At 49.5% G+C, this 25125-nt stretch overlaps 1 protein-coding gene across 1 annotated transcript in view; it reads left to right on the top strand.

The window, feature by feature from the left end:
* GRHL3 (grainyhead like transcription factor 3) overlaps positions 1-25125 on the top strand; it is a 46748-nt gene that overhangs the window by 1547 nt on the left and 20076 nt on the right. The window contains exons 2-8 of the mRNA XM_054011524.1: positions 11655-11841; positions 13227-13288; positions 15768-16104; positions 17403-17482; positions 20206-20362; positions 21600-21711; positions 24187-24281. Of these exons, the coding sequence (XP_053867499.1) occupies positions 11655-11841; positions 13227-13288; positions 15768-16104; positions 17403-17482; positions 20206-20362; positions 21600-21711; positions 24187-24281 (1030 nt within the window). The remainder of the gene's footprint in view (positions 1-11654; positions 11842-13226; positions 13289-15767; positions 16105-17402; positions 17483-20205; positions 20363-21599; positions 21712-24186; positions 24282-25125) is intronic.

Raw genomic sequence — 25125 nt, 5'->3', positions numbered from 1 at the left:
TCTCCTTTGTGATTGATAAAAATGCAGAGGTTGCTATCTGGTCTCCAGCTCTTGTTTGTTGCTTTGTCTAGTTGCCTGCAGATCAGGTAAAAGGCCCCAGGCCGCTAACTGAATCCATGTGAACTGAAAACTTTCCTACTGCGTAAGCTTGTGGATAGTTTTCCAGACCTTGGGAGACTTCAGCTTCACTTATTAGCCCACAGATACCACAAAGTTTGGCTCAAGAGCTCAGGCAGTTGGAAGCTACATTTCAAGCCCCAGTGTGCTGATGCCCTGTCGTGCACTGCATGTGGGCAGGGGGAGCCAATAATTGCAGGAGACTCTAGAGAGAAACAATTTAAGAGGACAATGGGCCTGGAGTACCTGGATCTGAAAATACCCCTGGGGCCATGCAGGGGGAGATAAGGGAGATGGGAACAGCGTAGGGTGACCAGATGTCCCGTTTTTAAAGGGACAGTCCTGTTTTTTGGGACTTTTTCTTATATAGGCACCTATTACCCCCCACCCCCTGTTCTATTTTTCCCCTGTTGCTATCTGGTAACCCTAGAACAGTGTGACATCAAAGTCATCCATGAAACATTCTCAGACATCGAGTGCAGCCTTTGGCTTCTGGCTTCGCCACAGAGATAGGAGAAAGCTTGGGTCACTGAATGAGAGGAACCTGTGGAAGATTTGCTATAGAGGGTGAACTTCTTAACGATGGGTTAATCCCATTGGGCCACATTCATCCATGGTGTAACTCCATGGAGGTCAAGGGGAGAGGAGGGCTCTTGGCATCTCAGGACCAAGCACTTAGAGGGTGGCAGCCCGGTTCCGAAGAGGATAGTGGTGAGTCCAGCGAGCACGACTCAAGCTCTTTCACGTGGTCCTTTCCGGTGTGCATCCTCTCCCCATCACCACATGCCTGTGACACACTTTTCAAAGACACAGAGAGGAAGGGCCACATCCTGAGCTGGTGTAAATCAGCACAGCTGTATTGACTCATAGACTCTAAGGCCATAAGGGACCATCATGATCGTCTAGTCTTAACCTCCTGCACATCGCAGGCCACAGAACCTCACCCACCCACTCCTGTAAGGGACCCCTCACCTCTGGCTGAGTTACTGACATCCTCAAATCATGATTTAAAGTTGTCAAGTTCCCGAGAATCCACCATTACACTAGTGACCTGTGCCCCATGCTGCAGAGGAAGGTGAAAAACTCCCAGTGGAGCTATGCACCAGTCGAAGATCTGGCCCAAAATGACAAGGACCCCCTCTTCCTCCATAGCAATTTTCAGCACAAAGAAGGGCTGGAAAAGGGGCCAGTTTGCAAGGGAGATGAGCCTTTTCACATGTGATATAAATAAGAACATTTTAACGTACCCAGCCGTCTCTGTTGAGCAGGTGTATAACACGGCACCGCTGCAGCATGTGGTTTTGAAAGAGTTAACCAAGAGCTACTCCCAGCTGTGGTTTTGTGGTCGAAACCATGATCGCCAGAAGCAAATTTTTGTCATGCACAAGGTGTGTTATTAAAACTTGAGTTATGCTCCTGGTGAATGAAAAGTTAAAGCCCTTTATTAAAACCTGGCTGTAAAGCAGAGAAGGGCTAACCGTACCGGCAGCAACGTATATTTTCAAGCAAACCATGGGTTTTGGTTTTATAAAATTATGTAGCGAGAGATTTGTAAATTAAAAACCCAAATAACTGCAACACAATGCACGGTAAAGGAACTAGAACCATTCCGAGTAAACCCTAGAGTCAGAGCAATGTTCAATCGACGTTTCTACAGTATCTCTCTTTATATATTGTGGATCAGGCTCCCAGCTGGCATAAATCAGCATAGCTCCAGCGTAGTGAACAGAGCTAAGACTCTTTCCACCAGCTGAGGATCCGGTTCTGTATTGTGAGAGCCACTCTTTGGAATTTTGATCATCATCAAAACGATCATCCAAAAAGCACTAAAATGTATATTCTGCGCTTGGACCCGATTCAACATAGCACTTAAGCACGTGCTTAAATTCTGTTGATTTGCATGGTGCTCATTCAGGATCACAGCCCCAAGTCCTCATAGACTTAACACTCAAGGACAATTATGCTCATGGTACACAATTGAAAAAATATTCCCCAATTTGACTTAATTAGCTAGTGATCAAGTTCAGACTAAATCCCATCTCCAAAAATGCATGATTCTCAATGGGCTCAGAGGTTAAGCTCCATTGTTTATGATTATTATTGTTATTTATTTGTATCATGCTCGTGCCTACGAGTTCTAATTATGGATCAGGACACCACTGCAAACACGGAGCAAACAGACAGTCCCTTATACAATCTCAGTACAGGGGGATACAGACAAGCGGAGAGCACAAGGAAACAATGAGATGACACTGGTCGACATAGTGTTAGTGGCCAAGCTCTTGTTCGTTGTCCTTGTTCTGTCTTTGGCATCCATGATGCCCTGTCTCCAGGAAACGGGTGGTTGAATTGTGTTACACCTAGAACTGGATAAATCATATTCGTTCAACAGATATATTATTTGAAAAACATCATGACATTCGTTGATTAAATGAAGAAGGATTTTCCCAGCATGGGGGAGACCTGCTCACGGGAGATCCTTGTGTCCCCGCGTGTACGGGCCACTTTGGGAAACCTTACCAGCTACCAGTTGGGCTTCTGGAAAAGGCCATTCAGGAAGGGATGATGGTAGCCCAAGCCAGGCCAACGTGTAATTTACTTATGAGGAGAAAAAAGAGAGTGGTTGGGGAGAGAATTGAAGGTGGAGGAAGGAAAGGGAAATACAGGAAAGAGAGGAAAGCTGGCGTCCAGAGAGGAAATAAAAACAGGAAGGGGAGGAAGGAGGAAAAAGAAAGATACATGGGTAATTGTAGTGTGTGTGTGAGAGAGAGAGACAGAAAGACAGACAGACACACCTGGATTCAAGTTCCAGCTCTGCCACTGACTTCCTGTGTGGCCCTGGACAAGTCACTTAGCCTCTCTGTGCCTTTGCTATTCTTAGTACTGTACTTCTTTAAAATGAAAGCTGAGATTCTCACAAATTCACCTGACTTCAGGAGCTGGTCATGTCACTCAAAGCCCTTGAATGCTATGGTGATGAGGGTGGAATAGGAACCTGGTTAGAACAGAATGGGGCCTTGATCTCAGTCAGCTATCACAATATAATTAATTAATTAATTACTGGATTAAACTCAGGTCATCTGAAGAGCTGTCAAAAACATTCACTTTTGTGTGAAAGATTGTGAATCCACTTGTGCCAATTCTCATGATTATTATTGTGAGAATATATTTGGTGGGGTTTTTTCCCCCTTAAAGTCCCAGTTCCTGGAGTCAGGTGAATATGTGAGAATTTCAGTTTTCATTTAAAAAAGAAGTAAGCATCTAGCCCTCCTGGTTGCAGAGATAAGTTTGAGAATGTGATGCCTAAATGTTCCAAAATGAGAGTGCCCATAAAAACCACTCAGAACTCTATATTTTTTAAATCTCCTGATTTTTAAGCCAATCTTGTGATTTGGGAGGATTCTTGTGATTTTTGAATGCTTGGAGTTGGTAATCATAGAATCATTGAATATCAGGGTTGGAAGGGACCTCAGGAGGTCATCTAGTCCAACCCCCTGCTCAAAGCAGGACCAATCCCCAACTAAATCATCCCAGCCAGGGCTTTGTCAAGCCTGACCTTAAAAACCTCTAAGGAAGGAGATTCCCCCACCTCCCTAGGTAACCCATTCCAGTGTTTCACCACCCTCCTAGTGAAATTTTTTTTCCTAATATCCAACCTAAACCTTCCCCACTGCAACTTGAGACCATTACTCCTTGTTCTGTCATCTGCCACCACTGAGAACAGTCTAGATCCATCCTCTTTGGAACCCCCTTTCAGGTAGTTGAAAGCAGCTATCAAATCCCCCCTCATTCTTCTCTTCTGCAGACTAAACAATCCCGTTCCCTTAGCCTCTCCTCATAAGTCATGTGCTCCAGCCCCCTCATCATTAATACAGAATGTGTGTGTATATGAACATGAGGATCTCTCTGTCTCTCAATCCATCCTTCAGGGTTGTATATTTATCTGTCTATAATGAATATGAATAAGAGAGAGACAGTCAGCAGAGGTTCAAACCCAGATTTTCAAAAGTGCCTACTGATCTTGGGTGTCCAATTAGAGGCATCTTAAAGGAACCTTATTTTCAAAGGATGAGTGCTCAGCCCCTTCTGAAAATCAGGTTCTTACAAACATCAGTTTGGGCCCTGAAAAACAGGCACACAAAATCACTGGTGACTTTTGGAAAGCTCCTTAACTGTGAGCTATTTCCTTGGTTTAATGTCCTGGACTCTGTCTTATTTCATTGAAGCTTCAATTCTATGGATTTGTAGAGTTCTTTTTAAAATAGAATTATTTATGAAATATCTTCTAGCAATTACTGTATACAAGAAAATGTCCTTAGTGCATGTGATGAGGTGGTGTTTAGTATCAAATAGTAAGATGTTATAATTAAATAAATAAATAAAACGAGACACAGGTATTTGGCAGAAATGTTAACGAACCAGAGAGCTTGTTTGGTGGACTCAGATTAGATCTTTTCTAAAGGGATTTAAAGAACACGCGTAGTTTTGTTGTGTTGACTCGGATCAGGTAGTTGGTAATTTGATGGCTTGCTGCTGGTATTTTGTATGGTGACCTCAGTAATAGTGTTAGCAAGTAAGATGTGCCCGCAGCTCTGTCACTAGGCTATGGAATCGCTCTATATAGCTCCTCTCATGCGAGAAAAGGAGGAAATGTCTGGTAGGAGTAGGAATCAGGACTCCTAGGTTCTAGCCCCAGGTCTGCCACTGATTAGTTGGGTGACCTTGGGAAAGTCACTTAACAAAATTTCCAATGGCTCAGTTTCCCTACCAGTGATAATGAGCTAGCTCCTAGGGGGTGGAAGGAGAATGGGGTGGAGAAGGGCAAAACACAAAATGATTCTGAGCTACAAACACCCAGCAGGGCCGGGGAGCATGTGATGCCCTGCTGTATTAGACAGGTAGGGACTGCCCAGGGGAAAGACTTGGATCAGGCCCATCAGCTGTTGTGACTTTACAGCGCAAGGAGGCGTGGGTGGGTCAGCGGGGCTATGGCTAATCTGAGCCTGGGCTTACCCGGAGCACATCCCACTAGCCTGTTTATTCCTTTTGGCTGCCCCCGCAGCAGGGCCCTGCCCTCTTCCCTCCCGCATGCTGGGTGTGCCAGGCCTTTCCTGTGCCGGCGCGTCCCTGGGGTCAGCTACCCTTCCACACGCACACGGCGCCCGGGGTGCCCATTCCCAGGGGCAAGAGGGAAAGGTTGTCTTCTCTGAGAGTCCACATGGGAGCTAGGAGGCAGAGCGGGGAATTTCTAATTGCTGCACTAAACTGTCCCAGTTGGAAACATGCTCTAAGCGGATTGTGCTGGGGAAGGAAACTCTCTGTGTCAGAGAGTGACACATCAGTGCTAAGTGCATACTTGGCAACTGTAAAAATACAGGGATAAATTGTCATCATTCGTTTGTATGCGTTGAGCTGTAGCCCACGAAAGCTTATGCTGAAATAAATTTGTTAGTCTCTAAGGTGCCACAAGTACTCCTGTTCTTTTTGCGGATACAGACTAACACGGCTGCTACTTTGTAACCTGTTGTAAGTGTCTGTCTCTTTCTGTGTGTGTGTCTGTGGATTGCACGTGTGCCTGGGTGTGTTTGTGGCTGCGTGCTTGATGAAAGGCTGGATCGGAGCTTTGCCTCTCAATGTAGTTGTTAATTATTATTTTATCCAAACGCTCACAAGCAGGGATGGAATCAGAGCGGAGGTTCGTCTCCAGCAGCTCTGCTCTTCACTCGTTTCAGAGGGTGCTGTTCTGCTCTGAGGGAGCGCGGCTTGCTGGGCCTTGCTCACAACTGGGGAAAACCAGCATGCCTCCAGAAGCAGGCGTGCTTCACCGATGCTCTTTATGCCGCCTGGTCTGTAAGCCGGGATGCTGATCGCTTCCCAGTCCCCTTGTTGGCATAGGTTGCTATAGCACTGGACCTTTGAATGGGAGGAACAAGGTTACTCCAGCCAAGGCCAGTCTTGTGGCTGTGCGGGCCCCGGGGTACAGCATGGCTGAATGGCAGCCCCAAGGGGAATAATATGGCAGACGGCTAGACCCAGATCTCTGTGCTGGAGCTTTGGATGCTCACCATTAGCTGTACACTCACCATGTACTGTACAGCCATGAGCGTCTGACGTGACCCATATTTATGCAGCAGCTGTAACGGGCTACCAGGGTGAGGACAGAAAGGCAGACAACGGGGAGGAGAAACGCATGCAAAACAAACCTCTAACACAACAGAAGGGAAAATAAACGCAAGGTTTTTTCCCCACTTGGCTGCTCGTTCCATCTCGCCCCCTTTGGGCATATCTTCCTGTCTCAGCATAGCCCCCGGTGTTTATTCCCGGCCATTGGGATAGTACCAGGAAATAAAAGGGGGACGATGGAGCCGTCACTGAGTGGGATGGGGCAGGGGGGTCCCTCGGTGGCAGACTCTAAACGGTTTGGAAACAAAGAGACTGCACAAAAATCAGGCACTGCTTTGCTCAGCCGGGACAGCTCTCTGCACACACACTGGGAGAGACGCCCTCCGTCCCGTGTGTTTGTTTCAATAGCTGATCCCTTTTAGTCTGAGGGCCACACAAAGGCAGCTGCTTGTAAAAGGAAAGTTTGTTTTACCAAACAGAAAGGAGACCGTTTGCACTGGGCTCAGCGTTCGCTTGACAAATGCAACAAGGAGGGTGTGGGCCTTCGAGGGTGGCAGTTGGAGTGGATCTGGATCCAAAGTTCATGGGTGTTTGGATCTGGGGTTTTGGATCAAGCTAGTCTCTTTCCTGCACCCAGATTTACAGAGGTGGTGGTGCAGGGCTGGAGACAGCCCACCGTAACCGCTGCAGCAAGGCATGATGGGATATTGCAGCCAAGTGCGCCAAAAGGCAGAAAAGTGACCCTAAAAATGGCACCTGCTGCCTGCATGACACATCTGCTTCTCTCCTAGCCCAAGCCCGTGGTTTTGTATATGAGGCCACCTGTACATTGCAGAGTTTTGTCAGCATAGCTATAGTGGTCAAGGGTGTGGAAAAAACACAGTCCCTAGCCAAAATACTGATGCTGGCAAAAACCCCAGCGTAGGTGCAACTATGCTGACAGACGAGTGCTTCCATTGGGATAGCTACTTTCATTTGGGAAGGGGGTGTTGCTCCTTCTGTCCGCATATGCTGCATCTACCCTCGGGGTCTCTGCTGGTGTAGCTATATGGGCAAAGCATTTGCAGTGTAGACAAGATTTTAGTTAATCCTGCTGATCCCCTGCCCCCTCCCTCCCCACACAGCGAGCTGCATTCTGTTCTGCCTGACACATCATCCACAGAACTGTCAGGCGAGCCGGCTGCAGATCCTTTTCAACGGAGGGTAAGAGCTGGAAGGATCTCTGCTGTTTCAGATTCAAGGTTGACTTTGTATCAGCGATGGTTAGAAAAATCAGCTTCAGCTGTTACTGTTACCCCTTTTGACCTGAGTGTCTGGCCAAAATTCAGTGTCCTTTGGGTTGTTTCCGTAAGGAGGAGAAACTCATGATGGAGTCAGGTGTCTTCGATGCAGTCCTTTTTAATTACAAAGAATGTACAAAGTCCTGCTTCCCTGAACACAGGAGGAACCAAACAACTGGAGAGAGTTTCTTTGCTCACAATTCCAAGCCCTTTCCAGCCAGCACTTAACCCAAAAGCTCTGTCTCTCACTAGGCTTTTCTCAGGGCCATGCTTGTTCGGGCTGTATCCTCGGCTTTCTTAGCCGCTTCTTGCTCTGGGTCTGTTTACACTGGCGTTGAGAGACAACGGACCTGTGCTAGCTCTGCTCAAGCTAGTGAACTAAAAATAGTAGAGTAGTTGCGGCAGCTTGGCACAGTTGCCTGAGCACAACCTCATCCAAGATCTTATGTGTGTCCTCAGGTGGCTAGCACGTGCTGCTGTGGCCCCACTGCTTTCTGTAGCAGGCTAGTGTGAGCCCAGCGTCTGTGCGTACGTCTGTCTGATCTGGGAATTGCACACCCAGCTGCAGTGTAGACATACCCTCGATCTGTTCTGGTGCTCACACACACACACACACACACACACACACTCACTCACTCACTCACTCACTCACTCACTCACTCTGCAGGTTTCCATGCTGGTCCAGACTTTGGTGGTTTCCATTGTTTCAGTTATCAGTAAACAAAGGGCATTGAATGGCAGGCTTTTAGTACACTGATCCATGCTGTCACCAGCACCTCTCAGCCAGAACCATATCAACACCATGCCTCTGACCTGGAAAGCAAATGAGAAAGAAGAAATATGGGCCCCAGAAATGTCGTTGTTGGCCGGATCCTCGACTGGTGTAAACCACTGTTGTGCCACGGACGTGTGGTAACATTTTCAAAAGTCGCCCTTTTTAGCATGCTCAGAGAGAGACTCCCCAGCCAGCAAGACGGAACCGTTAGCCAGGTCCTTTGAACCCCTAACCCCGCATAGGCAGTGTACGATGTGGGGTGTCAACCGTTTCTTGTCATTTGGCCTTAATAGAAAGTTTAAAAAAAAAAAAAGAAAAAGAAAGTGACTTTCACCTCTAAGTACCCATCACTTTAAAAATGGGGCTTAGGCTCCTAAGGCATTTTTGGAACTTTTACCTGTCGTGGACTAGAGCTGGGCACAAGCTGCAAAGATTGCGGAATCTGATTCTCCCTCTGCCTTGCTCCTTGGAATGCAAAACAGGTGTAAAAATGGTACCACTCTGAATCAGTGGCATTGTATACCTGCTGTGAAATCCCTTTGCACAGGCATTCCTGGCGGCGCAGGGGAGCCAAAGGGTCTGGATCCAGATGCTTTCCCAATGTGTGAGAGGGTTTGGATCTGGGGTACTGGTTCCAACCCATTTCTCATTTGAACAGAGGTGCTTTTCTAACCTCCTCTGCGCCTTGCTGTTTCGTCTTTTCACGGTGCGTTTCTTTCCCGCTGATCCCAAGTGATCGGAATTGAGTCTCACCCCCCCGAGTTGACTGTGCTGCTGACTGTTCTTCCTTGAGCAGATTGGGTTAAGAACGGGTGAGGATTCCTGCCCAGACAGGATTGAACAGCCCCGGCGACAGCCGTGAAATCTGAGTCACCCCAGGCTCCTCTCCTTAGAGACCGGCAGAGCAGCACTGAAGGGGAGGGAAGGCTGCGTGAGAACTGCCAGAGACAACGAAACTCGCCAGACACCTGGTGCAGTTTCACGTACCGAGTGAAACCAAGGTTAGAGCATCAGCCCAGCCGGCGAGGGCGAGGAAGTGAAGGGCAAACGCAGCATCTCCGTTATACCAGCAGCTGGGCAGGTGGGGGCTGCCTGCAAAACTATGGGGCCAGTGTGTGACATGAGCAAAGAGCAGCACAGGCAGCTTCTTCTCCCAGGGTGGTTCTGACCAGGGCTGTTCTGGGAACTGGGCGCCGCTAGATTGTTACATCCGCAGCTCCACTGGGGGAAAGTTAGTCCCACGTCCTCAGAGGCATGTAGGCACCTAACGCCCGTTGATTTCAACAGAAATTAGGGGCCTAAATACCGTTGAGGATCTGGGCCTTTAGTGTCCCCACAACTCAGGCTCTGGACCTGAGGATGAAAAGGCCTGTGTACCATCTTCAGCAGCGCTCCCACTGGTGGAGCTGCAGCAGTGGGAGGTTAGTGCCGACATGGCCTCTGAAACCATCCTGTTCTTCCCGCAATCCCAGAGTTGAGCTGCCAGACAGGATGGAGCAAAAGGCAGCAATGCTAATTCAGGCCAAATGCTGCCCTTGGATGCAGGCCCACAGGTCCGGTTGCCTTCTCCGAAACAGCCATTGAGCACCTGGCCCCTAGTGTCTCAGGACACCTGTGTGATCTCCTGCATCGCAGAACCAAAGGGAACCGAAAGGACCCATTGTTAATAATAATGAGCTGTGTAGTGCCTATGGGTCTGGCTGGGTTGGTCACCCCTAGGGCTGTGAAAGTGGGCTTGAAGCCTGCACCAGTGGGTAGCGGCCCCCTTCGGCTAGCACAAGAGCCCTTTGAATAAGCCAGTGGCTTTTAACTTGTGGTCCGCGGAGGCCTGAGGGTCCGCAAACTATAGCTAAGACTTCCAAGACTTCGCGCCTCCATTTGAAATTTCTATGGGTCCGCAGATGACAAAGGGTTGAAAACCATTAGAATAAGCAACAGTGGGTCTTGCAGGTGCAGATGGGGCATGAGAACAAAGCTGGAAACTTGTTTGAAAATGACTCCACCAATGTCTCGCCGAAGGTCAAACCCTAGGACTCCTTATGGATTGACAGAAGGCCTGATGGCCCGATAGAGGGGCTAAATCAGCAGTGACTAGCGCTGGTTGAGAAATGTCTTTTCCCCCGGAAGTTTCACCCAGAATGAGAATCCAGCTAAATTTTCCTATTAACTAACTTTTTCGTTGCAAAACCGACAGTCAAAAAATGTCCCAGTTCTCAGCAGGGAGAAGGAGGTTGGTTGTTTTTGGTTTTTTTTTTTTCAATCCCCTACCCCCAATTTAATAGAAAATGGGTATTTCCTGTGGAATTTTGATTTTCAAATATAAAGCAATTTTTTGTCAACAAAAAAATGTTTTAAGTGAAAAATGTCAACCAGCTGTAGTGGTGATGATGGAGGGGTGGATTGTCAGCGTGTCAGGGGTACGATCAACAGATCCTGCGGTGTTAAATGCCACTGGGTCCAGCAGACGCTGCCAGCTAGGTCTGCTACTCATCCCGTCCCCTCTGAGTGGTTACAGCCCAGCTGAGCAGAATGCACAGGGACAACTAGACATTTTTGGCTCTGATCTACTGAATAATACTATGGGTTGCAAGAGGAAAGGAAAGGTGCCCAAGGAGTGTATCTCACAGCAAGGTGATTGTGTGTCTGAGAGCCTATTGAAGCAGAATGTAGGGAAGCACAATCTGGCCAGTGGAATTTCCTCCCAGGAACTGGAATTCTGTCCATCATGTCAAAAAATGATTTAAAAAGAGTACGTGGGAACTGACGTTAAAGTTTACAAAGTCAGGAAACCAGGAGGGGGATTTGGATTCATCCTGTCGTGGTGCGGCTCCCCACGGATCATTTCTCCTCCTTGCGGACCCCTGTTGCCGCGTTGTGAAAAGTGGAAAACAACGAGCTAGCATTGTCACGTTACCCTTTTGCACTGAGTAAAAGGAAGTGAGTGCGAAGCAGCCCGTGTGCCACCCCGCACAGGCATAGGATGTGCCCTGGGTGGGGATGTCCGGGTGGCAGCGTGCTCTAGCGGTCAGAGCGTTAGCAAAGGCTGCTCCGCTGTGCTGCCCTGCCCCTGCTGGGGTTGAGGCATCCGCTTGTGGCCAACAGGATGGCTGCAGCAGAAGGCGCTGCCTGGCTCCCCTTCATAGCTCCTGTCAGGACAGGCCGTGGCCCTAACACTGCACAAAACGCAGCCGCAAATGAGCTTTCCAGAGTAGCCGAGGGGAGGTAGGCGTCCGGTGCCCACTGAGTTTCAGTGGCTCCTTTGAGACTCCAGCCCACGTTCGCTCTGTGCCCATTGAAAGGAGCACTGGGAAACGTCCTGCCCGTGACTGTTTGCCTTCACCCCCACCTTGCTGGCTCAGTTTCAGGTCTGTGTGCTTCCTGAAGAATGACAGCATGAACTTCCCGAAATTCTCCTACACCAATGAAGATGAAGCCTGGAAAAGCTACCTGGAGAACCCCCTGACAGCCGCCACCAAGGCCATGATGAGGGTGAACGGGGACGACGACAGCGTGGCTGCCCTGAGCCTCCTCTACGACTACTACATGGTACGTTCCTAGTGGGCACCGTGTGCCCTCAGTTAGCCTCATAGGCGCCACCATTTCGTTTTCCCTGGGGGTGCTCCACCCCCACTCTGCCCCTTCCCCCAAGGCCCCTCCCATGCCCTGCCCTTCACTCCACCCTTTCCCCTAGGCCCCACCCTTTGCTTCGCCTCTTCCTGCCCCAGTTCTGCCCCCTCCCCAAGGCCTCCGCCTGCCGCTCGCTGCTCTCCACCATCCCCCAAACTCCTCCCCGAGCCCCCGATCAGCTGTTTGCCGTTGCCCCCGATTAACTAATCAGGGGTGCTGCCAAATTGCTGATTGGCAGCACCACCAAACAGCTGTGGCTGGTGGGTGCTGCGTATTTTTTTTCCGTGGGTGCTCCCTCCAGGCCTGGAGCAGTCACGGAGCCAGCGCCTATGGTTAGCCTGTCACTCTGCAGCCTGGGGAAGGCTGCATGTGTGCTCAGTGATTTCTCTTAAGCTGTGTCTACACAGTGCACCTTACAACGGCGCATTGTACGGCGCGCTGTCTAGCCGCTCTTGATCCCGGCAGCAAAATAAAACCACCTCCAACGAGGGGCGCTAGCTTCATTGCTAGGAGTGCGGCTCCTGGCGACGGTTTGTTTTTTCACACCCCTGAGCGACAAAAGTTTTAACAACATAAGTGCTAGTTTCAGGGTAGCAGCCATGTTAGTCTGTATCCGCAAAAAGAACAGGAGTACTTGTGGTACCTTAGAGACTAACAAATTTATTAGAGCATAAGCTTTCATGGGCTACTGCCCACTTCTTCGGATGCATATAGAGTGGAACATATATTGAGGAGATATATATACACACATACAGAGAGCATGAACAGGTGGGACTTGTCTTACCAACTCTGAGAGGCCAATTAAGTAAGAGGAAAAAAAAAATTTGTTTGTTTATTCGTGCTCTCTGTATGTGTGTATATATATCTCCTCAATATATGTTCCATTCTATATGCATCCGAAGAAGTGGGCTGTAGCCCACGAAAGCTTATGCTCTAATAAATTTGTTAGTCTCTAAAGTGCCACAAGTACTCCTGTTCTTTTTATAAGTGGTAGTGTAGACAAAGCCCTTAAGTACTTCATCTGGCTCCCCATTACCAGAGTATCTGAGAACCTCACAACTGTGAACATCTGGATCCACACAACTGCCTTGGGAGGTGGGGCACTGCTTTAGTTTAGAGAAGGGAAAATGAGGCATAATTCACACAGAATTTGGGATAGGAGGGAAGCGAACCTGAGACGCCTGAGTCCCAGTGTAGGGCCTTAGCCACTAGACTACACTTATTATAGCTGGGGTTTATTTTGCCTCTGGGTTCTATGTGTGAATCTGTGGCAGTGAGGGAGCTGTTGCTTTGCCCTTTTGCAGGTGCCAAAGGAGAAGAGGATCCTTCCACCTGGTATGATGGGACGCAATGAACTGGGAAAAAGGTTAGACCGAGTCCTGCTCTCTCTAGCTGTCTGTCTGCCGCTGGCATGCATGATGGATCTGTTAGCTTGCATAAAACAGACTTCAAAGCACAGCATTATTACTAACAACAGTGGAGGCTATTAACAGAGAGACACACATTAAAATTCTTTCGGCCAGGTCCTCGGTGTGTGTAAATAGATCTTTGCTGATTCACACCAGCTGGGGATCTGCCCCATTGAAGTCGGTGGAACTAGGCTGACTAACACCAGCCGAGGATCTGTTCTTTTGTGTCCCTCCTTGTGACACTGGGCCAGGGACTATTTATATGTTGCTGGGTTGGAATCACAGAGTCAGCACAGACTCATTGACTTGATAAGAGTTTTCCGTTTCAACTGCTTCCAATTTGCCCAGCGTTCTCCTCTGATGTCCTCCTAGGCTTCCAGGCTGTTCAGAGAATTCACTGAGACAGTAATGGCCCATTAGGCTTGGGGAAGTCAGTGCCCCTTGCTGGACTCTATGTACCTTGGCAATCTGCTCTGCATAACTATTTTTGAAGCCCTTTCCCTACAATGGGCCCGTTGAATGACACTTTATTCCTTCCTGGCGGCTAAGTCCTGGCACCGTTTCTCCTCTCCCGGCCTGGTGGATGGGCTCTGTGCATTATTTTCAGAAGCGTTCTCCGTCTGTAGGAGCTGGGTACCAGGACTGGCTCCAGGCACCAGCGAAGGAAGCAGGTGCTTGGGGCGGCCAATACAAAGGGGCAGCACTCCATCCATTAGTGGGGCAGCACGTCCGGGTCTTCGGCGGGAATTGGTCGGCGGGTCCCTCAGTCTCTCTTTTCCTCTTTGAGCTGCTGCCGAAGTGCCGCGGAAGAGGAAGAGAGGGAGTGAAGGACTCGCTGCCGAAGTGCCGCCGAAGAATGGAGCGGCACGATTGAGCTGCTGCCAAAGTGCCGCCGATTGGCTTTTTTTTTTTTTTTTTCTTTTCTGCTTGGAGCGGCAGAAAACCTGGAGCCAGCCCTGCTGGGTACACGTATAGTTTTTAATAATGGCAACAGAGCTGCATGTGCTAATGCAGGGCCAGACCCTGAGCTGCGGTAAAACGGCGCCACACCTTTGACTTCAGTGGAGCTAAGAATTCTGCAGTAGCTGAGGATCTGGCCCCCAAGTGGATTTGCTGGCTGGGTTGCTTTTAGCATTTCAGACCTGTTGGTTATTTAAATATTTGCTCTCCAGCTGGGGTTCCGGCTCCCTGCTGACCTGTTGCAGAGGGGTGACACTCCCCTCTCCTCGCTAGCAAAGGAGGTAGGGGAAGAGTTAATTTTCAGGGATGTTTACTGGTTCTCTGAGCACTGACATACTCAACACAGGTATCAGGAGCCATTGTGTGTTCCGTGGATCCCTGAAATAGAAGCTCGGGAAGCAAGGAGGATGGGAGCTGCTGCTTCTCCTTCGCTTCCTTGGGAACAGCTGGGGCTGCCAAGAGGAGCATGGGTTGCTAGCATGGGGGAGTGTTTGTTCTTCTCTGTATGGAAACAGAAACGGGGTGATAATTTATCACCACCAGCTAGGCCGGGGCTGCAGACCTGGCAATATCAGACTACGGGACAGGATTCTGTCTGGTAGAAGTGCTTTTTGCTAGGTAGCCTAGGATAGTGGCATTTTATTCTTCAAGAAAAAAATCATCATCTTTTTTGGCCCAATGGCACTATGGAGTCTTCAGCTTTGTTTTATCCCCAAGCTCTGTCCCTCTTGCACCTGCTTTGAAGTTTGCCCCTATCTATCTCACTTCAGTGTCACCAACTCAACATGATTTTATCCCAAGTCTCACCATGCTGGGGGCGTTTCTCAAAGCACTGGCTCCTGGAGTCATGTGAATATGTATGAGAACCTCAGCTTTCTTTTTAAAACATTAAGTAAGTTTCCAGCCCTGGTGTTTGCAGAGAAGCGCCTGAATATGCAAACCCTAAAGGCTCAAAACCCAGAAATCAAATAAAACCACCATTTAAACAAATCTCGTGATTTTTAAGCCATTCTCGTGATTTTAGGGGTGGGGGGGCTGACTCACGATTTCTGAATGCTTGGGGTTGGCCATGCTGCACTGTTGTCAATATTTAATGTCCCAAGCAGAGATGAGCTGATCTAAAACCCAGGCCTGTCTCTAAGCAGAGCTATTGCTGCTAAAAGCCCATCCTCTGACTTCCTATGAACCTCTGTGATCCGGTGAGGGGCTGAGCGCCCCCAGCGGCCGTTGATGCCATTGGGAATTGAGGGGGGACTTTGCACCTTGCCGGATTGCAGCTACAGGCAAAGGGATGAGGCCGGGGATCCCTTGTTTTACGGCTCTATGGGCTGGTTGTACTGGGATTCCTGGTGTCTGCTACCCCCCCAATATACAGCTTGCTTCTTCATCTCGGGTCTAGGGTTGCCTTGCCTAGCTCCGCAAGCCCATGGCTCAGTGACTCCCGCCCCTGTTTCTGATGGGATCTCCTTTCCCTAGGAACTGTCACGGAATGGAGTACGACCCCGAGATCTCGTCCTTCGAGGGCTCTGCCCACCTCATGAAGCTCCTGGCTGAAAACGTTTCCGGGACCCAAGAATATTCCGACCTGCCCAAGAAAAATGGCTTGAGTCTAGGGGGTGTCCCCGCGCCCCTCAAGCCGGCCATCCTCCTCCCCAGCACCAGCAAGCTGGAGCCCTCCCCCGAAAACTACGCCATTGCCTCGGGGGATGTGTACGACAACGGCTCGCTGAGCTCCCTCTTCGAGACCATTCATGTGGTGCCACAACAGCAGAGGTGGCAGCCGGACAGCACTTTCAAAGACGATCCGCAGGAGGTCAGGAGCTGTTGTGGGCAGTGTGGTCTAGTGGCTAGCGTACCAGAATGGGACTCAAGAGACTGGGTTCTAGTCCTGGCTGTTCTACTGGCCTTTTGGGTGACCCAGTGGCATTGATACAGTGGGGGTGCTGAAAGCAATTGAACACATCTCTAAAACCTGTATCTGATAGAAACCACTTCAAGCCAGGGGGTGCTGCTGCACCTCCAGCACCTCTAGGGTGACCTTCACCGCTCTGTGCCTCAGTTTCCTCATCTGTAAAATGGGGATACTGTCCTCCTTTGTAAAGCCCTTTGAGATCTGCTGTTGAGACGCTTATCGTCATCACCTAGGCAGCTGCCAATGAGTGAAACTGCGCCTCCTGCTGCAATATGCATCCACATGGAACAAATCCCTTGCAGTCCGGTGGGATGTGGCTCCAGTTTAGACCCGGGGCAAATTCAGACCTGGTGTAAGTGGGTACAGATCCCATCGGAGTCTTTGGGTCAAATGCAGCAGTGACTTAACCGGTGGAGTAAGTGACACGCCTGGTATATCCGGGAGTGTGATTTGCACAGCGTTGGCGTGCGAGGGGTGTATGAAACAAGTGTGATTGACACACTGAGGGGTGTGGCGCAACATCCAGGTGGGTGTGATAAGAAGAAAGGGTGAAGGGGCTTCTTAACCTTCCACCTGCCTATTTGCCCTGCTACACCCTTCCGCCCTGGGGTGTGTACGTTACTCACTGTGCACGGAAGGCCTGATGAGAGAACACTGCATTGCGTAAGCGCTCACACCCATCTCCTTAGCAACTTCCCCTTGTGTTTCATACATCATCATTTGCATCTCTGCTGAAGTTGGCCCTGACCCGTCGTCAGTAGCATGTGACTCGCGATGGCTCAGGATTTGACCAGAAAATTCGGAAAGAGTCCCACTCTCTGTGGCTGACACACCACGACTAGTCATGCCCTGCTCTCCGGGAAAAACACTAACTGTGGGCTAGTTAGAGCCATCCTGGTTTGCCTCAATTGGAAAATGTCCCCACCTGAGAGTTGAATTTCAATGCAGTGTCTCTAATTCTGGGCCTGATCATGCAGTCCTTACCTACTGGAGTCAATGGGAGCTTTGCATTAGAGACTCCATCCAACTCCCATTGAATGAATAGTCTTTGCATTGACTTTGGGAGATGGATCAAGCCTTCGGACTCCAGAATTGGCTGCTTGTAATGTTTGTAGCTGCTATTATTAATCACCGGTACAGCAGGGGGGAAGTGGGAAAAAATTCCACTTTCATTTATCCTGCTTTCATTTTCCCTACAGTCACTGCTCTTCGGTGATATCCTCAAATCCCAGCCGGACCAGCCGTGTTCCGAGGGTTACCCTGCCGATGGCGCTAAGAGGTAATCGACAGTTCGTTAGTCTGGCCTGTCCCCTGGTTTCCAGTTCACCTGGCAGCGGTCACTTCCCCTCGTTTCATTTGCCCAGCTGCCGATCCAGGCGGGCACTCACCTTGGCAGAGTTACCGAATTAATATTTCCCCAAGGGTGAGCCAGTCTGGAATAATGTCTGTAGTGTACTGAGGATGAGTGTGCTGCCATGAGGGGGGAATTTCAGTGCACGTGGAAGCAAAGGGCTCTTAGCGGTGGTTAGGGTTTGAGATATTGCTTGTAGAGAAAGGGCCTAGACCCAAACTCTCCGCCTGGAAACCTGACGTGTCAGCAAACGCGAGAGAACTTTCTCTATTCATGAGCTTTCCCGCTCAGCCTGGCCGGACTCCGGGAACCACACTGTTGACTTTGCTTTGGATAGAGCAGCCAAGTGATGGGCCTTTAGAAGTCTGTCCCTTGTCCGTAGGGAGCACGGAGGCAGAGGATGCTAAGCAGGCTCCCCCACGCAGCTCAGCCAACCCCAATCCAGCTTGAACCCCGGTCACCCTGCTAAGGACCTTCTGCTGCAGTTGTGGCCAGCCAAGGGGCGTTTACACACTGCATGGAGTCCCTGCTGGGTTCTTGGGTTGAGACCACATACATTCGCTGATTCTCCTCTCGCTTACACTAGTGTAAATCAGGAGTAAGCCACTGACATCAAGGGGGGTATGTAAGTCACTGGTGAGTGTGTGTTAAAGGTCCCCCTTTATGAATGTGCGGCAGACTGTAGCTCTTTAGCTCGAGAGATTCCGGGTTCAATCCCTGGTGGGGGCTCTTACAGGCACACGGGTGTGAGTGAGTGGAGAAGCTGCTCTCTGAATCCACTGCTGCCTCTGACAAACATGCCTCCCTTACACTTCACAGCCGTGTTCACGCTAGTCATGCCTGCTGCCGCGGATTCCACATCCTTGACTTGGCACCTGGACACTTTCTGCACTAGTAGCTTCACTGGCTGCGTATCATCTTCAGAAGCTGCCTGGAAACAGGCCCAGTTCTTGGGGCAAATGATAGAGAGAGCACAGATCACAAGCCAGGGGGGTGAAATCTTCACATCCTTCCTGAGCTAGCATGGTGGGGCCTTGCTTTCAGCCAGCAGAGGACTTATTCATTGACATCTCCTTGCGTTTTTAAGGCATAAGGAAGTTTAACACCCCTCAGGGCCACTTCCTCTTCCATTTCCTGCCCTTCCCCACAAAGAGATCTTTCCTGTTCTGTGGACGGTATGAAATCTGTGACTAGATAACGTGATCCTCCCTCCTGGTTTTCATTCACCTCCTCAGTCACCGTGACTCAGTTGGTGACACGTTGCTCTTTCTCACAGACAACAGCTCACCTTAATAGGCAAGAGGCTTTCTGTTTGCTGGAGACCCCAACATTTTATTTTGAAAATCCTTAGCACCTAAAATGTGAGTTTTGGTCACCTTCAGATGTCAACCAGGCTCAGGCCTCGTGTGTACGAAATCCTAGGTGGCAGCAGAGGCCTGGACACATTCACCGCAGGAGGCAACAGATTTGAATTCTGGCCCCAGGTTCAGAGCGCTTGCAGCTCCCACTCAGTCGAACAGGAGACGCAAGCAGGCAGCACGTCTAACAATCAGGCTGCTGCTCGTCATCCCACGTGGATACCGGCGGGGTCTGACGTCAGGCATTTTGGAAGTCTTGGTCCTGTCCCTATCATGGTTTATTCTGGCCAGGCATCGAAGCACTCTCTGTCCTGCCACAGCTCTGCTACCACCCCGTAGCAAAGTACCAGATACAATAACATATGGGGATTCCTACCTTGTCAGCACAAAGTGAGGGTAGAGAGGAAGCGTGGTGCAGTGGTTAGGGCACTAGCTCAGCCCTTGAGAGACCTGACTTCAAGTCCCTGCTCAAATTCTGCCTCACGTGGGAATTGTGAGGCTAAATACATTAAAGATTGTGAGGCACTATGATCTGGGTAGGGCCCTACTAAATTCACGGGTCATAGGATTTTAAAAATAGTAAATTTCATGATTCCAGCTATTTAAATCTGAAATTTGACGGTGTCGTAATTGTAGGTGCTGTAATTGACCCAAAAAGGAGTGGGGTGGGGGGTTGCAAGGTTATTGTAGTGGGGGTTGCAGTACTGCTACCCTTACTTCTGCGCTGCTGCTGCGACGACGCTGCCTTCAGAGCTGGGCGGCTGGAGAGCGGCGGCTGCTGGCCGGGATCCCAGCTCTGAAGGCAGAGCCGCCATCAGCAGCAGCACAGAAGGATGGCATGGTATGGTATTGCCACCCTTACTTCTGCGCAGCTGGGGCACTGCCTTCAGAGCTGGGCGCCCGGCCAACGGCCGCCACTCTCCAGCTGCCCAGCTCTGAAGGCAGCGCAGAAATAAGGGTGGCAACACTGCAACCCCCCTAACATAACCTTCTGACCCCCTTGCAACTCCCTTTTGGGGTCAGGACCCCCAATTTGAGAAACGCTGGTCATCCCCGTGAAATCTGTATAGCATAGGGTAAAAGCACACACAAGACCAGATTTCACCGTCCGTGATAGCCGTGAATTTGATAGGGCCCTAGTAAGATAGATGGGGGGAGTGGAAAAGAGACAATCGCTTGTGTGTTTCCACCCTGTAACAATGGAACCTTGCAGCTCTGGAGCTGGCTAAGGTGTCCCTCTCGGTAACGTTCAGACTGCAGTGGTATTGTCCTCATTCTTTCTTTGTTCCATAGGAGTGACTTTGAATATACCCTGGGCTCCCCCAAAGCCATTCACATCAAATCTGGGGACTCGCCCATGGCCTACCTCAACAAAGGACAGTTCTACCCCGTCACCCTGAGAACAGCGGGAGACGGCAAATGTTTACACTTGTCCTCGAATAAAGTGAAGGTAAGAGACACACTGGCTGTTTTGCTGACAGATGCTATAAACGGACGTCAAGCAATTGTGCTGCCCTGGGAACGGATCGTGGAGAGAAAATGTGCTTTGTGGCTCACGTTGGTTTAAAGTACTTAAGGTCTAATACTTAGTCCTGCCTTGGACTAGATGACCTCTCGAGGTCCCTTCCCAGTCTATGATTCTATGAAAGTGATGAATGGGCCAGAGAGGCTCAGAACATGTCAACAGACTCCATCTTACCCGGCACCTGGAAACCGTAGACTTTTCCTCTAACTTTATCATTCGGGTGGGAGGTGCCCAAGAGACATTCCCACAAAACACCGGAAGCAAAAGGCTGCCTTGAAAGTGCTGTTTGTTAAGGTGGGTCCTGGTCATCAGTGATGTGTGACCCCTTTACATCAGCTAGTTTGAAGCAAAAGGCTTGCAGTACGAGGTTAGCACCACTTCCTAAGAGCAATATCACCCAAAACAGGGGACCCCTATGCCTGGCACACTGGGGGATGGGGGCATTCCAGAGCAGGGTGGAGGGGAGAGAGACCATAGCCAAAGCAGACCTGCACCCCGGAAATCCTGCTGTCCCAAAATGGCCCATTGTGGCCATTACGGCAAGTTAGAGCAGCCACGAGGGTGCTCTAACCTGTGCCAAGATAACTCCTTGCAGCCCCGGAAAGGGAAAGTATAAACTGCCTCCCCTGGCACAGGGATGAATTTGGTCCTTTACGAATAAGCCACGTCCATAGCACAGCGCGATGTTTTGTGTGGGTAGATGCTGGATGGCAGTTCTGGTGGAGCTAGACCTGATGTTCTCCAGGGTCTCCCTGGCTAGAAGTTGGGTCCTCTCCCTCCAGCAGTGATGGGACGGTGCACCAAGGAAGGTGTATGAAGTGCTGGGAAGTTCTCCGAGGAAATGGTCTAGTTAAGTGCAGAGCATTAGTAGCAATTAAAGGCCCTGTAAATATCTTAACCCTTAGGCTATCCCAGCCCTGTGCCTGCAGTAGCACAACGCGGCTAGGACTCTACAGCTTGATTCCCAGCTTTGCCACTGACTTACCATGTGACCTTGGCCAAGTCCTTTCCCTGCTCTGGCCTCACTTTCCCCGGCAGTAAAATGGGGAGAATCATCCTATCCCGTTTTTGTCCAGTGCATTAGGCCTATGGATGAAAAGGGCTATCCCAGAGCTGAGTGTGATCAACATATTAATGTGGGGCTGTTCTGCTTATTTTTCAGAGCACCGTGATGGTCGTTTTTGACAACGAAAAGAATCCAACAGAGCAGCTCAAGTTCTGGAAGCACTGGCATTCGCGCCAGCCAACGGCCAAGCAGAGAGTCATTGACGTCGGTACGCAGCGGGGCTTTCCCAGGGTGATCGTCCAATGTGGGGGGGCTCTCGGCTATTTTTAGAATAAGTTCCTTGCCCATTTTTAATGCACAATAAGGCAACTTCAGCTACAGAGTTTGGCCTGGAGGAGTTAGGAAACAGCTGAGCGGGGATTTTTTGACCCAACGTTTTTTGTTGAAAAATGCCACTTTGGCGAAACCAAAAGTTTTCCTGGGAAAGGTTGTGATGAATTTATCGACCTGGACATGTTTTTTGGAAAAAAGAAAAGTTTCCAAATTGTCCATGGGTCGTTTTGACATCATTCTAAATGGAAAATTCCAGTTTTTCTGTACAGTTTTTTGATTTACCCAAACCAATTTTTTTTTCCAGGTTTTCAGTTTGGAAAATTTTCTAGATTTTGCCTTTTCGTCCTACTTTGGGATGGGAAGATTTTTTTAAATGTGTGAAATTTTCGCAGGCTGGGAAAACCTTTTCCCTCCCAGCTCTGTTCTGAAGGTGCAGAATGACCTGTAGGCATCAATGCCTTTCTGTCTGGGGACTTTTTAAAGGTTTAGGTTGAAATTTTCAAAAGCACCAAAATGACGTTAGAAGCCTAAATTCCATTTTCCAAACAGACGCAAGAGCCAAGTCAGTGAGATGTAGGCTCCTACATTACTTAGGCACTTTTGAAAAATCTTACCCTTTTCCTGTTCAATCATACAAGTCCAAGATGGCAAAGACCTTCTCCCTTGCCAGCACATGGTTATTCTTACAGTGCATTGAACTTGACCTGACAACTCCTATACAAGTGTTTTGTCCATCCAGTAAAGTACCTAAAACATTGCCTAGTGGTTAGAGCAGGAGGCTAGTGGCCAGATTCTCTGTTGCACTTTGTTTCCACTGCATGCAACAAAGCCAGGTGGGAGCTGTTGAGCATCAGGTTATGACTCCTTGATACTCTGCTACAGCACTGACCGCAGTGCAGGTTAGAACAGCCTGGGTGGCTGCTCTAAATTACGCCAGCTGACAAAAGTTCCTAAGGGACCATTCCCGGGTTGGGGATAGTCAGAGTACATTGCACTCCAACCGCTACTCCCTCCTACCCCAACTCCACCCTTTCTACCTCCAACACTGTATAAGTGGGCTGTATAAGTAGGGGCATTGCCAGCAGATCGAGGGACGTGATCATTTCCCCTCTATTCGACATTGGTGAGGTCTCATCTTGAGTACTGTGTCCAGTTTTGGGCCCCACACTACAAGAAGGATGTGGAAAAATTGGAAAGAGTCCAGCGGAGGGCCACAAAAATGATTAGGGGGCTGGAGCACATGACTTATGAGGAGAGGCTGAGGGAACTAGGATTGTTTAGTCTGCAGAAGAGAAGAATGAGGGGGGATTTGATAGGTGCTTTCAACTACCTGAAAGGGGTTCCAAAGAGGATGGATCTAGACTGTTCTCAGTGGTAGCAGATGACAGAACAAGGAGTAATGGTCTCAAGTTGCAGTGGGGGAGGTTTAGGTTGGATATTAGGAGGGTGGTGAAGCACTGGAATGGGTTACCTAGGGAGGTGGTGGAATCTCCTTCCTTAGAGATTTTTAAAGTCAGGCTTGATGAAGCCTTGGCTGGGATGATTTAGTTGGGAATTGGTCCTGCTTTGAGCAGGGGGTTGGACTAGATACCTCCTGAGGTCCCTTCCAACCCTGATATTCTATGATTCTATGAACACATCACCTGCACTGGGGGCTATGGGAGGGTGTGGGGGGGAGGTTCATGAACTTGCTCCGTGCCTGCTGGAGTCTTTCCCAAGCTGGTGATCTCTGCAGCAAGGCGGTTGTGGCCAGTCTCCACTCCCTCTGCACCCAAGGCAGTGGAAAGGGAGCAGAATGAATCAGAGAATCTGGCCCTAGGAATTAGTCCAATCCTGCCACTGGCTCAGATTCTTGTAGTCATTTGCACCAGTAAAAAGCCGCTGTTCTGATCTAGCAGAGATCTGCAGTCACTTTTCACAGGTGTCAGTAACAGGTTCAACCCCTCAGCCTCATTGGCTCTTCTGTGGCCTATTCCTTGACCTCTATGCACCTGAGTTGATCCAACTGTATAAAGAACGAAACACTTCTCTCTTGCATGGGGAGGCTGAAGTAATGCTCTGTGATCTTTGGGTGACAGCTATTTTAGAAATGCAAAGCACCTGTGATGCAGTGGCGTGGCGTCTGTGTATGCAACTCACACATTGTATACCCCAAGCCCGGCTGTGCCCATTGGACAATTCATTCTGGCCCCCTGAACACGTGCATTGAAGGCGCCTTTTTGTAGAACACAAGGGCATCCTCCGCACGGCGATACCTCCCCTCACCGTACATGCAAGGTCACGCCACACAGAAGACACCATTTTGCATGCCCGTGTAGAATTGCATGTCTGACTAAAAACATCATGGCGGCCACTGAAGTGATTCTAGTTTTGCCGCCAAAGAGTAAATCACTCGTTAAATGCATTTCAGCCGACTGTAAAGAAAACTTCAACACAGTGCAGCACATTGACGAGATGGCGTACAACGCGTTGTCCTTCGTGTGGAACGCTAACGAAGAAGCAAAGGTATGATCCAATCCCGGAGGGGAAAGGAGAGGGCTTGTTCTGAGGCACAGTTACAGGCCAGCTGTCTCTGAGCTCAGTCTGTCTTTTTCCCCTCAGCTGAATGAGAAATGGAGTTTCGAATCCCAAACCGTTTCTCGTCACTGACCCTGTTCATTTACCAGGATAGTGGGGGAGAGCCCCTTGCTTTTCTGTGCGCGTAAGCATCACCGCTAGCTAATACACATTCCGCTTACAGCTCAGACAGGCTTGGATCTGTTTTTCTAGTGCTGATGGGTTTTTAAGTCAGAACAAAGCCTTTTTCATCATAGATCAGGGCCAGGCATATAGGCAAAGCATGTTTAAAAAAAATCCAAGAAAACAAAACACCCCAAAGCTTAAGGAACAAGAAACCCTCCTCCAGACTGATGCAGCAATAGCCAGGTGGCACTCCCTGGGCAGGAGATCAGCTGGATTGTCCCAATGATTCCTTTTGGCGTTAAAATCTCTAACATTTTCTTACCGACATCTGAACTTAATACACCATGGAAAGTTCTGGTCTCCCATGCGTCTGCTCAGACCAGGTCCTCATTAGTACTTTGTGTTACCGGTTTCAGTCAGAAGGTGAAAGGAGCATCAACAAACAAACAAGCCGGCTAAAACAAGCCAGAAAGAAAAAGAAAACTGGGTCTCTCTGGGGGAGGGATAGCTCAGTGGTTTGAGCATTGGCCTGCTAAACCCAGGGTTGTGAGTTCAATCCTTGAGGGGGCCACTTAGGGATCTGGGGTTTTTTAAAAGAAAGGGGAACCCCCGAGCGGACCACAACACCCCGCACCAAGGCCCGACCCCCACCGCGAGACCCCGATCC

Source organism: Malaclemys terrapin, chromosome 22, assembly GCF_027887155.1.
Source record: "Malaclemys terrapin pileata isolate rMalTer1 chromosome 22, rMalTer1.hap1, whole genome shotgun sequence".
NCBI lineage: Eukaryota > Metazoa > Chordata > Testudines > Emydidae > Malaclemys > Malaclemys terrapin.
The sequence above is the reverse complement of the archived record's forward strand: the minus strand, read 5'-3'. Positions and strand labels throughout refer to the sequence as shown.